General features: G+C 36.2%; 1 protein-coding gene across 2 annotated transcripts; it reads left to right on the top strand.

Annotated features, from left to right (window-relative positions):
- The first annotated feature begins 343 nt into the window (after positions 1 to 343).
- Positions 344 to 8,884, top strand: LOC306895338 (adhesion G-protein coupled receptor F1-like). Of its 2 annotated transcripts, XM_079458538.1 has the most exons (16): positions 344 to 386; positions 465 to 541; positions 752 to 886; positions 1,780 to 1,929; positions 2,715 to 2,827; positions 2,910 to 2,968; positions 3,066 to 3,175; positions 3,525 to 3,743; positions 3,991 to 4,224; positions 4,324 to 4,485; positions 4,727 to 4,911; positions 5,000 to 5,188; positions 5,328 to 6,626; positions 6,730 to 6,771; positions 6,909 to 6,944; positions 7,050 to 8,884. In XM_079458538.1, the coding sequence occupies exons 4-16, from the start codon at positions 1,830 to 1,832 to the stop codon at positions 7,110 to 7,112; spliced, it is 2,811 nt and encodes a 936-aa protein (XP_079314664.1). In that variant the 5' UTR covers positions 344 to 386; positions 465 to 541; positions 752 to 886; positions 1,780 to 1,829; the 3' UTR covers positions 7,113 to 8,884. The 2 variants fall into 2 exon arrangements, with proteins under 2 accessions (XP_079314664.1, XP_079314665.1); XM_079458539.1 differs by lacking the exon at positions 344 to 386 and having other exon boundaries at positions 752 to 853.
- The last annotated feature ends 4,410 nt before the right edge of the window (positions 8,885 to 13,294 follow it).

The raw sequence follows: 13,294 nt of genomic DNA, 5'->3' as shown, positions 1-13,294 counted from the left end.
ATTTTGCAAATGTTAAATATAACAGAGTTTATATGCTTTTAGTCTCAACATAATTCCCAAAGTTACATATTTGCATGGTTTTGATGGATTTACTATACTTTTGACTGGTACAATATACAGTATATACATAAAGTTGTGTATGAGTCTCTCGATTGCCCTCAATGTAAAGAAATATACATATATATAATCTATATATATATAGTGCACCTCTGTTTACTTTTTATTGTTTGTAATTTAAATGAAGAAAACATTGATTGTTTTGATTTGCCTATCATGTGACCTGCACTATGCAAATCAGGAAGGTTTTATGCCTTTTTATATTCGAAAGTTGAAAACGTTCTGAATACGCTAGTCAGTAATGTTATGAGGAGGTGTGAGGAATAGAGGTGAGTTTTATACAGTAGTCTATACAGTAAGTGCAGTTTGTCACTCACATGAATGACTGTAATCACTTTATGTTTCAGATATTAATAAGACAAAATGACATCGTGCAAAGGCATCGTGCTACTTTTTCTTGGGTTGTTCTGCAAGGTTTGTTGATGTTTCCTTACTCGAGTTACTTAAACATTTTACCACATAACAGTATACTGACTAGAGTAAACGCTTCATATTAAAAACATTGTGTGCTTTTCTTTAATAGGTTTCCAGGGAAGGTAGTACACCTTATTTTTTGTGGTTGTTGTTGTGCAATATCTATGAACAATGTTTTGCCTTTATAGGTCTTAATCTCACTGTGCTATTGGTTTTCCAGATACCTCAACGCAGGTTTACTTTTTTGAGCTCGAAATAGATTCATCTATATTTAAAAGGGTAGAGTCACTTCTCTCAAATCTGTCAGCCAACAATGTGTCTGGTGTGACTGTTTCAGACGTCAACCCCACAACAGGTACTCCAAACAACACCGTTGAAATCTGTCAGAGAAAGAAAATCCAAATAAAAATGGATTTCTTTTATAACATGTTAAAGTGTTGCTATTGATATGCAGGACATTATATTTAACATTAGAAATCATCTTCTAGTGACACTTTGTTTATCGGACGTTATTTACTCAATGGCAAGAAGATTAGCACAAGTAAATAAAATGAATGGAGATAAAGAGACAGGGACACAAAGTTAGCTTACATGAGGCCAATGAAATTGATATTTAAGCAAAAATGATGTAACCGGTTGCAAGATTAAAATAATATTACTCAACCCGAACATAATGGAAAGGGACATTGCAGCAAAATGTCACACGTTAACAATTAAAAACAACATTCCTTAAAAATGGTTTGTTTGGTTTAAAACAGAAAAAGAAAATAAATTGAATATTTTGGGACAAACTGATTTGTTTTTTCATATTAGAAGTGATAAAGCATCAGCACATAGAGAACCTGGAAAAAAAGTGTAGTTCAACACTTCCACATGTTATTGCATCGTGATATTGTGTTAATAAAGGAAATTAATATCTGCAAAAAGTATACGTTTATTATCTGCTGTCCTTTTGAAACCCCCTGTCTTACATTTTTATTATTAGTCACTCTTTTTTTGTCACTGGATTTTGCAAATAGCTGACCAGTCGACATTGAGAAGACGGTGTTTAATCATATTAAAACAGTGTGGTTCAGTGTTTGTTTTCTGTCTCCTGAAAAACTTTGGACATCAAAGGTTTCAGTAGAACAGTGGCAATATTATGAATTATTATTAAATTATTATTAAAATGTCTTGCATTGTTAAATGGCACAAAAATAATTGGTTGTTGGTTTAACAAGGATAAATTAAAACTGATCTTGTTTGTAGAGTGTACGTGGAATGAAAACACAAAAAACTGCTCGTGTACAGCTGGGTACATGTGGAGTTCAGACGCGTGCACCAATTATAAGTGCTGCAAAACTGAAATGTGCATTCTCAGAGATACAGAAGCTGCCACGTGTCTGTCTAATAAGTCAGGTAAAGTATTATAAACATTCTGCGGTCACTACCCTACAAATATTTTTAAAGCTTTTGTGTTATCTCGCAAAACATCAGCGAGTTCGGACAAACACTTCATGTTTAATGTCCTGCTGTCCGAGTTTGAGTACATAAACATTTGTCTACAGTCGCAGATTCCTGGACTAATAACTTGTGAGCTAAATGTTCTCATAACACAAATGACACATCATTCTATGTAACGTAAACAATGTAATGTAAACAATGAACTTTAACTTAATTTTCTACAAAAAAGCCGAGAGCCGGCAAAACCCAAAGATCATTGCCTTTCAGATTTACAGTCACTTTGCAGACGGTCCCTTTAAACTAGTCCATGTCGCCTGCCCATTTAGAGATCAATTTAACGTATATTCTCGTTTTGAGGAAGACTAGGTCGTTGATACTTGTCTAAGGAATGATGTGTTATTTGTGTTATTACAACGTTTAGCTCACGAGTTATTTGTCCGGGAATCTACTATGAACCGCTCCATTGTTAGTGTACGGAGCGGGATAACAGGACGTTTGAATTTTTGCGAGATAACACAAAAGTTGTGCAAGATAACGCAAATATGTGTGCGAGATAACAAAAATTTTGCGAGATAACAAAAGTTTTGCGAGATAACGCAAATATGTTTGCGAGATAACACAAAAGTTTTGCGAGATAGCAGAAACGTTTTGCAAAAGCTTTAAAAATAAGGTTTTTCCACCACCATGTCCCTAAAAGGGCTCTTTACTAACCAAACACTCCCGCCTGATTTTTTTTACAGTGAGCATCAACGGAGAGACTACCACAAAGAATTATAGCTACAATCAGTTATTTAATTCAGACAACCAAAAAACTGCAATGTATGATAAAATAACTGCTGATATAGCCAAATGGGTATGTCTTACGGATAACACACAAACACTGTAACACAGTTTTATGGTTAACAGAAAAATCATACATGTCTAATTTCTTTAAGCTCAAAGGAAATTTCAGCGCACTGCCGTGGTTTGATTCTTTGGTTATCACGGCTTTCAGGTAATGATGGAAAACATTTCTGATCATTTCCGTTCTTTTGACAAACAGTCAGTGAAACACTTGATATATGACTGAAGACGTGTGTTGTGTTATAAAGACCAGGCAGTGTGATCGTGGAATACACGGTGCAGGTGCTCGATTCCATTAACGTCACTCAACTTGAAGGGATAGCTAACACACTCAATGGGACTAAACTAGTAACAAGAGGTACTTTTGATTTATTTTTCAAGAATTAATTCGCCCAGAACTGAAACGTCTGTTTACTTTTACATTTACACATTTTGCAGATGCTTTCATCCAAAGCGACTTACATTGCATTGTATTATACATTTGTTTCAATTCAATTGAAAGATAGAACGGTCTGATTTCACACAAAGCTTTCATATGGCGTTATTGGACGTAAAGGAGGGATTTCATTGGAACAAATAGTATGGTGCTGTTTTACAGTATACCTGATCGCAACAAGCTGTTCTATTCATGTTCTTCAGACGTGATTTGTGTTCATTTAAAGGTTATTATAGAATTGCTTTATTATTTCTGCTTCTTTTACCCAAAGGACTCGTGACTATTGATGTACCTGAAGATCAACCTGTTGCTATCGGTTCAAATCCAACCATTAACTGTACGACACGAGAGGACCTGGGAAGTGTGAAGTGGGTCTTGACGGACACACAGAATAAAACGACACCAATCACAAATGGATCACAAGCTACACTGAGCCGTACAGGAATGACCGACACGGTTCAGCTGCAAAACATTGCAGGAAGTTGGAAAGGTAATGTGCGTTTCTGCAAACCTAATGAAGACATTTCCCAGAGAGCACAATCTACCTGGCTTACATCTATTTCTAAATCATAAACATCTTACAGACAGGCTCAAACTATGTATTATAGATGTCTTGCAGATGTGAATGCAGACGTCAAATAGACATAAGCCAGATGTATGTGTGCTATAGGGGTTTGCCTTGAATAGATTGACTGATTCTCTCTCTCTGTATCTATCCGTCCATCGGCTGACTAAAGGACTGTTTACATGCGAGTATTCCAAAGAGCCCATACTGCACATTGCAAGTGAAATGCTGGACGTTGCGGATTTGCCAGACATACGTGCCATAAGCGACCCCCAATTTCCAGATTGTTCGGATTCAAAACCAAAAATACTACTTAAATTTGAGTGCACCATTAAAGTAAACACAGAAAATTACACCGTTAGCTGGAACAGCTCTGACTTCCAGGATCTCAGAAGTAAACCATCAGGTAAGAATTGTTTTTGCTCTCACACTTCAGTGTAAACACAAGGAAAAGCCAAAAATTATACATCTGTTTATACACTTTTTATATTATTGCTTTCCCAAGAGATCAAAGGGGACTTCATCCAGTACAAAGCAGAAGCAACGGTTAACTGCCCAGAAATGTCAAATATTGAACTGGTAAAAGTTACATGCGCTTTCACCAACAACAGAGCCAAAGTAGGCATGAATAAGAGGGACGTGACTTTGGTGATTCCCATCATTCAAAGTAAGTTTTGGTGTCCTTATTTAGAATAAGTCACTTTGGGAGGCGATTTTATTTTTACATTTACTGTAAATGTTAAATCGATACAGTCGAAGCTAAAAACGTTGCTTCTTTAAGTGGACTGCCAAGTCTAGAGGAAAATAAGGGTTTATAAATGAATGTCTTATCCCTTTAAATAAAGATAAATGCATTTGATATGGATGAATAAGATATGCATGACTGTACTTTTCCATTTTCCACACAGGTCACTCAAACTACTGTTCTGCAGACAGTCCCTGGCCTAAAGCTAAAAGTTCTTATACGGCTGTTCTGGATTGTGACTCTTCTGCTGTTGGTCAGAAAAGTAGAAATTGCACTGGCAGTCAATGGAGAATCATTATCTCTAATTGTGTGAATCTGGGCCTGTACGATATTTACACAGATGTTCAGGTATCATTTATTTGCAATCATTTTCTCATTCTTCACTCCTGATCGAACAAGGTTAGTCATACATTCTCAATCTCTGTCTTTCGTAAAGGAAATTGGTAAAGGATTGGGTTATATTCGTGAAAACGCGGACCGTCTCTTCTCTTCGTTAAAAACAATCACAACAACCGATACGTCTATTAACTCCTATGCAAATATAGACATATCTGTAGGTATTCTGAAACAAATGAATGACGTGTCTTTAAATCAGTCGCATCAATGGAACAACACCATCATGCCTGTGAGTATGTTTCATCTCTTGTGAGTGTCAATGATATTTTAAGAAACCACAGAAGCTTTATGTTTTGGAATGTGTGTTAGGCACACTCCTTCATTCTTTCTTCATACGTTCATGTATTCATTTTCCCTCTTCTTTTCAGAATTTTGTATCAACTATAAGCAATGTTTTGAATGACACAGATGCCTGGCATCAAAGACAAGAAGCCACCAGTTTATCTACAGATTATCTAGAGACTATTGAGAGTGTGATAAAGAACTCAAACCTGTCCTCTATGAACCAGAGCAGTGTGAACGTCCATCTCATGACCTGTAACTCCAGCAACTGTTCGCCCTTTAATGTCAGTGTCGAGACAGAGACAGAGACAGAGAAGGACGTTGTAGTCGTTGCATATAAGAATCTTGCTGATATTTTACCAAAAACCCTGAATAATGTCCCTTTTGATTCAGGAAACACCATCTTATCAGTGACTGTAGTAAACAGCACCAGTGTTGCTCTGAAGATGACCTTCGAGGGCATACAAAGGCTTCGTGACCATGAAATGTTTTGTGTTTACTGGAATGAAACAGAGTGGTCCCGTGAAGGTTGTAGTTGGGGTGGCGCGTCTAATCCGACATCGTGTGACTGTACACACAACTCTACCTTCACCATTTTGATGTCCAAACATCCGGTAACCCTCCCGTATATGGAACCACTGACTTACGTTTGCTTAGGAGTTTCAATCGTGTCTCTTGTGCTGTGTATACTGATCGAGTTTCTGGTGTGGGACACAGTCGTAAAATCAAACATCAGCAATTTTCGCCACATAGCCTTAGTGAACATCTGCACTTGGTTGCTTTTTGCGTATTGTGCGTTTTTAGGAACGGCAGAACCAGAGAAAACTCCCCCAAACTGGTGCTTGATACTGACCGTGGTGAAACATTATTGTTTCCTGACCGTCTTCTTCTGGACGTTGTGCTTGAGTTTTCTTCTTCTTCACCAGCTAATATTTGTTTTCGAACAGCTACGGAAGAAGGTTTATTTGGCATTTTCGATCACTCTTGGTTACGTGTGTCCATTAGTGTGTGTGGTAGTGACTTTCGTTCACTTCGAGTCTGGTGGGGTCGGTAAATACTATTCGAATAAGACTTGCTGGCTAACATATGACTCCGGGATAAAAGGGTCCATATTTGCATTCATTTTTCCGGTTGGTACTATTGTGATTATAAATATGTTTGCGTTGTTTGTGGTCATCACAAAAATCGTAACGCCTGCTGTGTCTGAGGCCAAAGCTCGAGATGAGAAGGCCGTTGTAAAGGGCATCATTAAGACCATAGTTTTCCTGAGCCCCATCCTTGGAATAACATGGATCTTTGGATTTCTTGTGTTCATGTTGGATCTTACACTAAAGCCGTATGCCCAGATTGTGAATTATGCATTTACAATACTGAATTCACTACAGGTGAGAGTTTAGTACCAAAGATGTACTTCTTGACATTCATTACACTCCTGAATGCACATTGGAAACATTCATAACTAAAATATCTCATTCTGTTATAACACAGGGCTTTTTCATATTGCTTACGAACTGCTTTGGAGAGAAAAAGGTAACCCAGTCCTTTCTTTAATATAGGTTTGAAATATTATTATTATGTAACTTTGCTTTGCGTTAGTTTGTCGACTGGAGTTTTATTAAACACTGAATTTGTTGGAATTGTCTAACATGAAAATTTGCTTTCCAAAGGTTCGAGAAGCACTTTTAAAGCGTTTCAGGGCAAAGGTTAGTACGTCCAAAGGCAAACTTTACACATTTATACATTTTTATTATTGCAAAACATATATTGGACACAGATACATATAATACATGCAAATGTTCTCATTACAGCTATCGGTGCATTCAAAAAGTGACTACTCGACCAAAGTGACATCAGTGATAAAGAAAAATTGATTGGACAGATAAGTAACGTTTAAGTGTTTTGGGAAATATGTATTTTCATTTTTCTAGAACATTATTTGTATTTTTGTCCAGATGGAAGATTCAATTCTGATGGAACTATGTGTTGTTCTGGAGACTAAACACAATATATCAATGTAGTCATATGTGTAAATCCAGGGCTGGAAATGACAAATATTCAAAGGGGGAGGACTCTAAAATACATATTTTATCATTGTTTTATAAAATAAACTATATAGGAAGTGTAATTGATGCATAAAGGACAAGAGTGTGTATCAAAAATAAATACATCTGGTTGGCTCTATGAAAATCAACAATTTTTAAACACATGTAAAGGTGAATCCAAGGAAGGCAAAAGAAAAGAGGTAGAAGTTCTTAAAATGTGCCGAAACTAATCAGTAACATCCCTGCGACAGAATATGTTTTATTTACAGTTTTTCAAGCTTTTTCTGTTGTTGGCCTTTTGTTGTGGAAGTCTCCCATCCATATCAGAACTGCTCAACTTTATCTTTAACCATTTTACAGCGCATGTTTTACTACCTAGAATCTTATTGACCTGTTTTGTCTTACATAACCCTGTGGAGAACTGTGGTCGACTTTGGTTGTTTTAAATGTGCCATATAAATAAATATTGTATTGTATTGTTTTGGCCAGCATGTGTCGCCATTTGTGTATAGATGTAATTTTTTTGTGAACATTTTTATGTGTTGAGAAGCATGTTTTTAAAGGGATAGTTCACCCAAAAAGGAAAATTCTGTCATGAATTACACACTCTCTAGTTTTAAAATCTGTATACATTTATTTGTTTGGTTGAACACAGAGAAATATATTTGGAAGAATGCTTATAACCAAACACTCATTGGATTTCATTGACTACCATAGTAGGAAATCATTTTTGTTTCTGTTGAACACAAAAGAAGATATTTGGAAGAATGTCGGACAGCAAACAGTTCTGGGCCACTTGTCAATTTCTATACTATGGTAGTCAATGGGGTCCAAGAACTGTTTGGTCACAAGCATTTGTCCATATATCTTTCTCTGCGAGTAATACTCACTACAGTGAGTAATTCATGATATAATCTTTTGGGTGAATTGTCGCTTTAGGGACGTTGCGCTCTTGTGTGGAAGCTTATGATGTTGTCTTCGCTCAATGAGAAATTATTATCAGACAGAATTAACATTATAAATCTGAATTGTTTACGATATAAACACAGTTAGATCTGTATCCCTGGGTAACTAAATTATTCTTGTCGTGTATATATTTTATCGTGTTAAGGTATTGTTGGTCAGGGTGAAAGATACATTTATTTTCTAGAATTGCTTATTTGTTTTATTGAATATTGTTGTTTATCATTATATTCTGTATCCCATGTTTATATATTCAGTTCTGTAGTGCGAGTCATCCAAATCTTCATATCTCGAAAAGCATCACTGTTAAACATGTTTTCATATGTTATTGTGAATGAGGATTTAACACTAAATTAAAAAAAGAACCTTGCTCGCATGTTGATGATGATAATTATATGACAACTTAACGCAAGTCAAAAATAAATGTTCACCTCAATTAATTTGTATAATTGTGGATATCAGATATGAAAAAGATAAGCACACTTTTGATACTTGCAAATGTATAAAAACAATTAACACGTACCTGAATAAAGATACTGTAGTTCTGTCCAGTTTCATTTGTTCAACACGTATAAAGGTTAAAAAGATTTTTTTTTTGTATTATAAAACCTTTCCACAATAAAAAAGTCTTATCAATTACTTATCAGCTTCTCCTTCTTGTTTCCATCCCTCGTGTCATCCAAATAAATTTTGTTTAACTTTGCCATCTGTCTCTCAACCTCTCTGCTAAAGGTGACATTTTGAAAAACATGTACTTTTAAAGTACAATTAAAGGTGGGAACTTTTACTCTTACTTGAGTATATTTCTAAAAGAAAATCTGTACTTTTACTTCTTTACACTGCGTGACGTTCCTTCGTTTTAAAATAGGCATTATTAAATGTGTTGTTTATATCCAGGTTCCCGAGTGATTGATTCTTTTGAGTCGATTCTTTTGAAAGCATTCATTGAACAATGGGCAAAACCGTCTGAATAGGTTCACGAATCAGTTCAAATGATTTGTTCACTTCGCAACACGATCTGAATCATCTGAAGCGGCGGATCGCTCCTCGTAGCGCGAAACATAAGAACACACAGAAAACAAAGAGCGGATATGACGTGATATGAATCTATATCTATACAGTCAAAACTGCAAATGTGTCATATTGTTTGCCGGCAATGATAAATCCCCGCCATATGCGCGCCCCCGCGACCTGTTCGTCAGACAAGCAACATGCGCGCGACCTGTTCCTCAGACAAGCAACATGCGCGCGACCTGTTCGTCAGACAGCAACATGCGCGCGACCTGTTCGTCAGACAGCAACGTGCGCGCGACCTGTTAGACACAGAGACGTGGACTTGCAGAAATAAACATTTAAAGAACAGAAGGAAGAAAACTTGTTGACAAGTAAGAGTTTTCACAACACACGTATGTGACACAACATGTGAAAGCATTCATTTAATCAGTTTCATTTCATATCACATCATATCATATCATAAAACAATTTAATTGTGTAATTGTTAAATGTAATTACATCATCTTAGGAAATGCTGTGAGTTTAGTTAAATGCATTGAAAACGCCAAACTCTGCAGGTTCACTTTAGTCGGATATGGTCTATTATTATAAGTAGTTGTGTTGTCTACATTGATATTAGGACTTACACAAACTGTGTTTGTCTATTCTTTAGTCTCTGTGTGTATATTGCAAAGATATCTGCTTATGATAATAATATACAAATATTGGCGTTAATATTAATTTTATGAATAGTAGGCCTGTGCAGTATAATAAGATACAAAGTAATTAAGTAACTAGTCGTTTACTTTTACTCATAGTGACTTTTACTTGAGTAACAATTTCTCCTGTTACTTGTACTTTAACTTGAGTAAACCCACCTCTGTATAGATTTAAACCATGAATTCTCATATGGGGTTTGAAGCTTACAATATTATAATAATCAATTCTATTTTTATTGTTTTGTTAAACTTTTGTTTATCTTGGTTTTCTTGTTTAGCTGCTTTGATGCAATGTCAATTGTAAAAGCGCTAGAAAATAAAATGTCTGTAGACCAGGGGAGTGAGAAGGAGGAAGAACACAACTGCAGGCAGCGGTTTGAAAAGAAACAAGACTTTAATTACACGACAAAACAAAAACTGGACTGTATATCTCGGACTGGACGAATAATATAAACTGGAAAAAAAACACTTCCCTAGAGGGGGATAAAACAAGGGAACAAGATAAACCAAGACTTATAGTAATAGACAGGGACCAGACTAAATGCATACACGACGCAACGCAGAGAACTGACATGGTAATAAAACATGGCAGGATAATCTATGTAACCTTTAAATTACTAACAGGTTATGCATGTAAGGTAGTTGTTGCCCAGTTGCAACACTAGAGGTCACTTATTATTTTGTCTATGCGAGTGAAATATCTAAAAAAGCAGTGTTGTAATGTAACGAAGTACAAATACTTCGTTACTGTACTTAAGTAGAATTTTCACATATCTGTACTTTACTTCGTTATTTATTTTTCTGACAACTTTCACTTTTACTCCACTACATTTCCGAAATAAATCGTGTACTTTTACTCCGATACATTTCTCCTAACCATCTTCGTTACTCGTTACTACAAATTAGAAGAAATTTGTGTTGGTGACGTGACGCCTGTTCGAAGTCATGTCAAGCGCCAAGCACGTTACCACTGACGGGCATCTCGACTACAGTCGTGAACTTTGTGAACTTGGTGGTAGTGACGAAGATAACGTGACACACCCGTGGCCGTATTTGCAAGAAATATTTTCGTATATTCGAGAGAGAATTCTTTCTACCGGATTAAGTGCCTGTTATTCGTACCGAGAGTCACTGAAATATTGGCATTCAAAAACTCCCCGTCCAACATGAAGAAGCACATCGCAGTTTAAATTAGGTAGGTTAAATACATTTTCATTCAATGAAGCCGTAATGTCAACGCTATTTTACATGAATTAGTTATCATATAAGCCTGTTCTGATATCTGGCTAACGTGATGGCCAGGCTAATGTGTGCTAGTTAACTTTTCTGATGAGCCAATGTGCAGATATTTAACAACACAAATGATTTTCCTGCGAAAGAATTCCACACGAAACTCTTGAAGAGATGTCCATAATACTGAAAGGGTTAATAGCGGTTTCTGGTATAGCGGCCGAATATTTCCTTCGGTAAATTAGCGTTACACCGGTGGAGGGATTTTTTTAAGAGCACATTAGGCAACTTCATATGGCAGCTTCCAGAGGAGCGTTCAGGATTACTCGTGTCTTCTAAAGCACCATGCATTTAGTTAAACTTGAGATTTGCTTTGATTTAATTACCTCAAAACTTGTTATCGGCTAATGTTATATATTGTGAATGTAGGCTTACATATTGATCAAAGTCAAAGTGCTTTTATTGCCACATAACATAGGTCAGCTAGTAATAGACAGGAGACAAACGACCAGTTAACATAATACAGTACAGGCTACACAACAACAGCAATGAATCCAAGCTAATAGTGTTGGTCTTGCAGTTAGGAAAATATAATATAAAAAAATGCTCATGTGACTGTTATTGTTGATTCCAACCGTTCACTTTTTTTGAAATACTTTTACTTTTAATACTTAAGTACAATAAATGTCGGATACTTTAAGACTTTTACTCAAGTAAAATTTTGAAGGGTGACTTTAACTTCTACCAAAGTCATTTTCTGGTAAGATACTTGTACTTTTACTCAAGTATCGCTTTCAAGTACTTTATACAAGACTGTAAAAAAGCAAATACATTTTCCCTGCCAGGGTGTATGTCTGGGTAAATGTGTATGCTTTTTCAGATATTTTCTGAAATCAGGACAGAAGTGGTCAAAATAGACGGATTACAGCAGCAGGTAACATGTATGGGCCTCTTTCTTCCCCTTGTGATCCGATCGATCAAAACGCATCTTAATACCAGGCATAAAGTCTTTACCTATAATGCCTAATGAGTTTGGAGAACACCTGACAAGAGATCAAGGCAATTCCTAGAGAATTGCTGCAGACCCTTCGGATTTCAAGCTCAATGCTGGTGCTTCTCATCTTCCGTTCTCTCAACTCATTTTCACAGTTCAGGTCTGGAAACTGGGACGGCCACATGGCAGAAGCTTGGTCTTGTGTTCCATGACCCATTTTGTTTGGATGTTTGTTTGAAGATCGGTGTTCTGTTGCAAGATCCAAACTTAATCCTTTATGTGACTTCTAGCAGGGACAGTCAGGTTTGAATTTCTTATCCGTAGATATTTTTTTGAATCTATGATGCCGTCTATCTGAACAAGATGCCCAGGATCTCCAGCAGAGAATTACATGTCGGCCCAAACCTTTGGTCTAAACAGGAAAAACATACATCACAATAGGCCTTTCATTCCCCTAATTAATATGGATTTGCATTGGAAATTTGTGTTCTACAACATATGTTTTGCATGGATGAGCCTACAGCAAAATCTGCAATAATTTATCAGATAAAATACAAAAGTATCCGGGGTACTCGCTGCAGATCATGGTCAGTAACAGTTGTTTGTTTGTTTGTTTACTTGGTACTTAAAATATACTTCTAATCTTATTGGTTTTGTTACAGTACTGCAAAGTACCAATATTATTCATGTTATACAGGAAAAACGTACATGATTGACTATAAATAATATGAATATCACATGTCGGCCCTGAATCATAAAATAGCAATTCAATCAGAAACATTGAAAATCTCTTGATCACAATCATTACCCCTGTACAGCAGCTTTATTTGAACAATAATGTGCAGTTACCAGGAAATTAAACAGGAGGAGAGAGAAGAAAACAGGATGTGACTTTCAAACGAACAATATGTCTATTTGCAATCCACTAGATGATTTACTGCTGACCTCCTCGACCCCTTGAAACAAAAAAGATCCAGTTGGTCACCAGATCTGCAAAGATTAGGTTTTTAAGAGCCCAGCAACATGGGCATGAGGAATGCCACATATATACTTGAAGTTGAAGTATAAAAAGGTTTTCTTGTTTGTAATGTGAATAAATTAGCACTTGTCAT

Source organism: Barbatula barbatula (genome assembly GCF_947034865.1).
Source record: "Barbatula barbatula genome assembly, chromosome: 6".
Lineage (NCBI taxonomy): Eukaryota > Metazoa > Chordata > Actinopteri > Cypriniformes > Nemacheilidae > Barbatula > Barbatula barbatula.
The sequence above is the reverse complement of the archived record's forward strand: the minus strand, read 5'-3'. Positions and strand labels throughout refer to the sequence as shown.

Coding starts and splice junctions, on each gene's coding strand:
- LOC306895338 (XM_079458538.1), top strand. CDS start 1,830: ATGTGGAGTTCAGACGCGTGCACCAATTATAAGTGCTGCAAAACTGAA. Junction 3,176..3,524: donor GACTAAACTAGTAACAAGAG/GTACTTTTGATT, acceptor TTTTACCCAAAG/GACTCGTGACTATTGATGTA. Junction 3,744..3,990: donor CATTGCAGGAAGTTGGAAAG/GTAATGTGCGTT, acceptor GGCTGACTAAAG/GACTGTTTACATGCGAGTAT.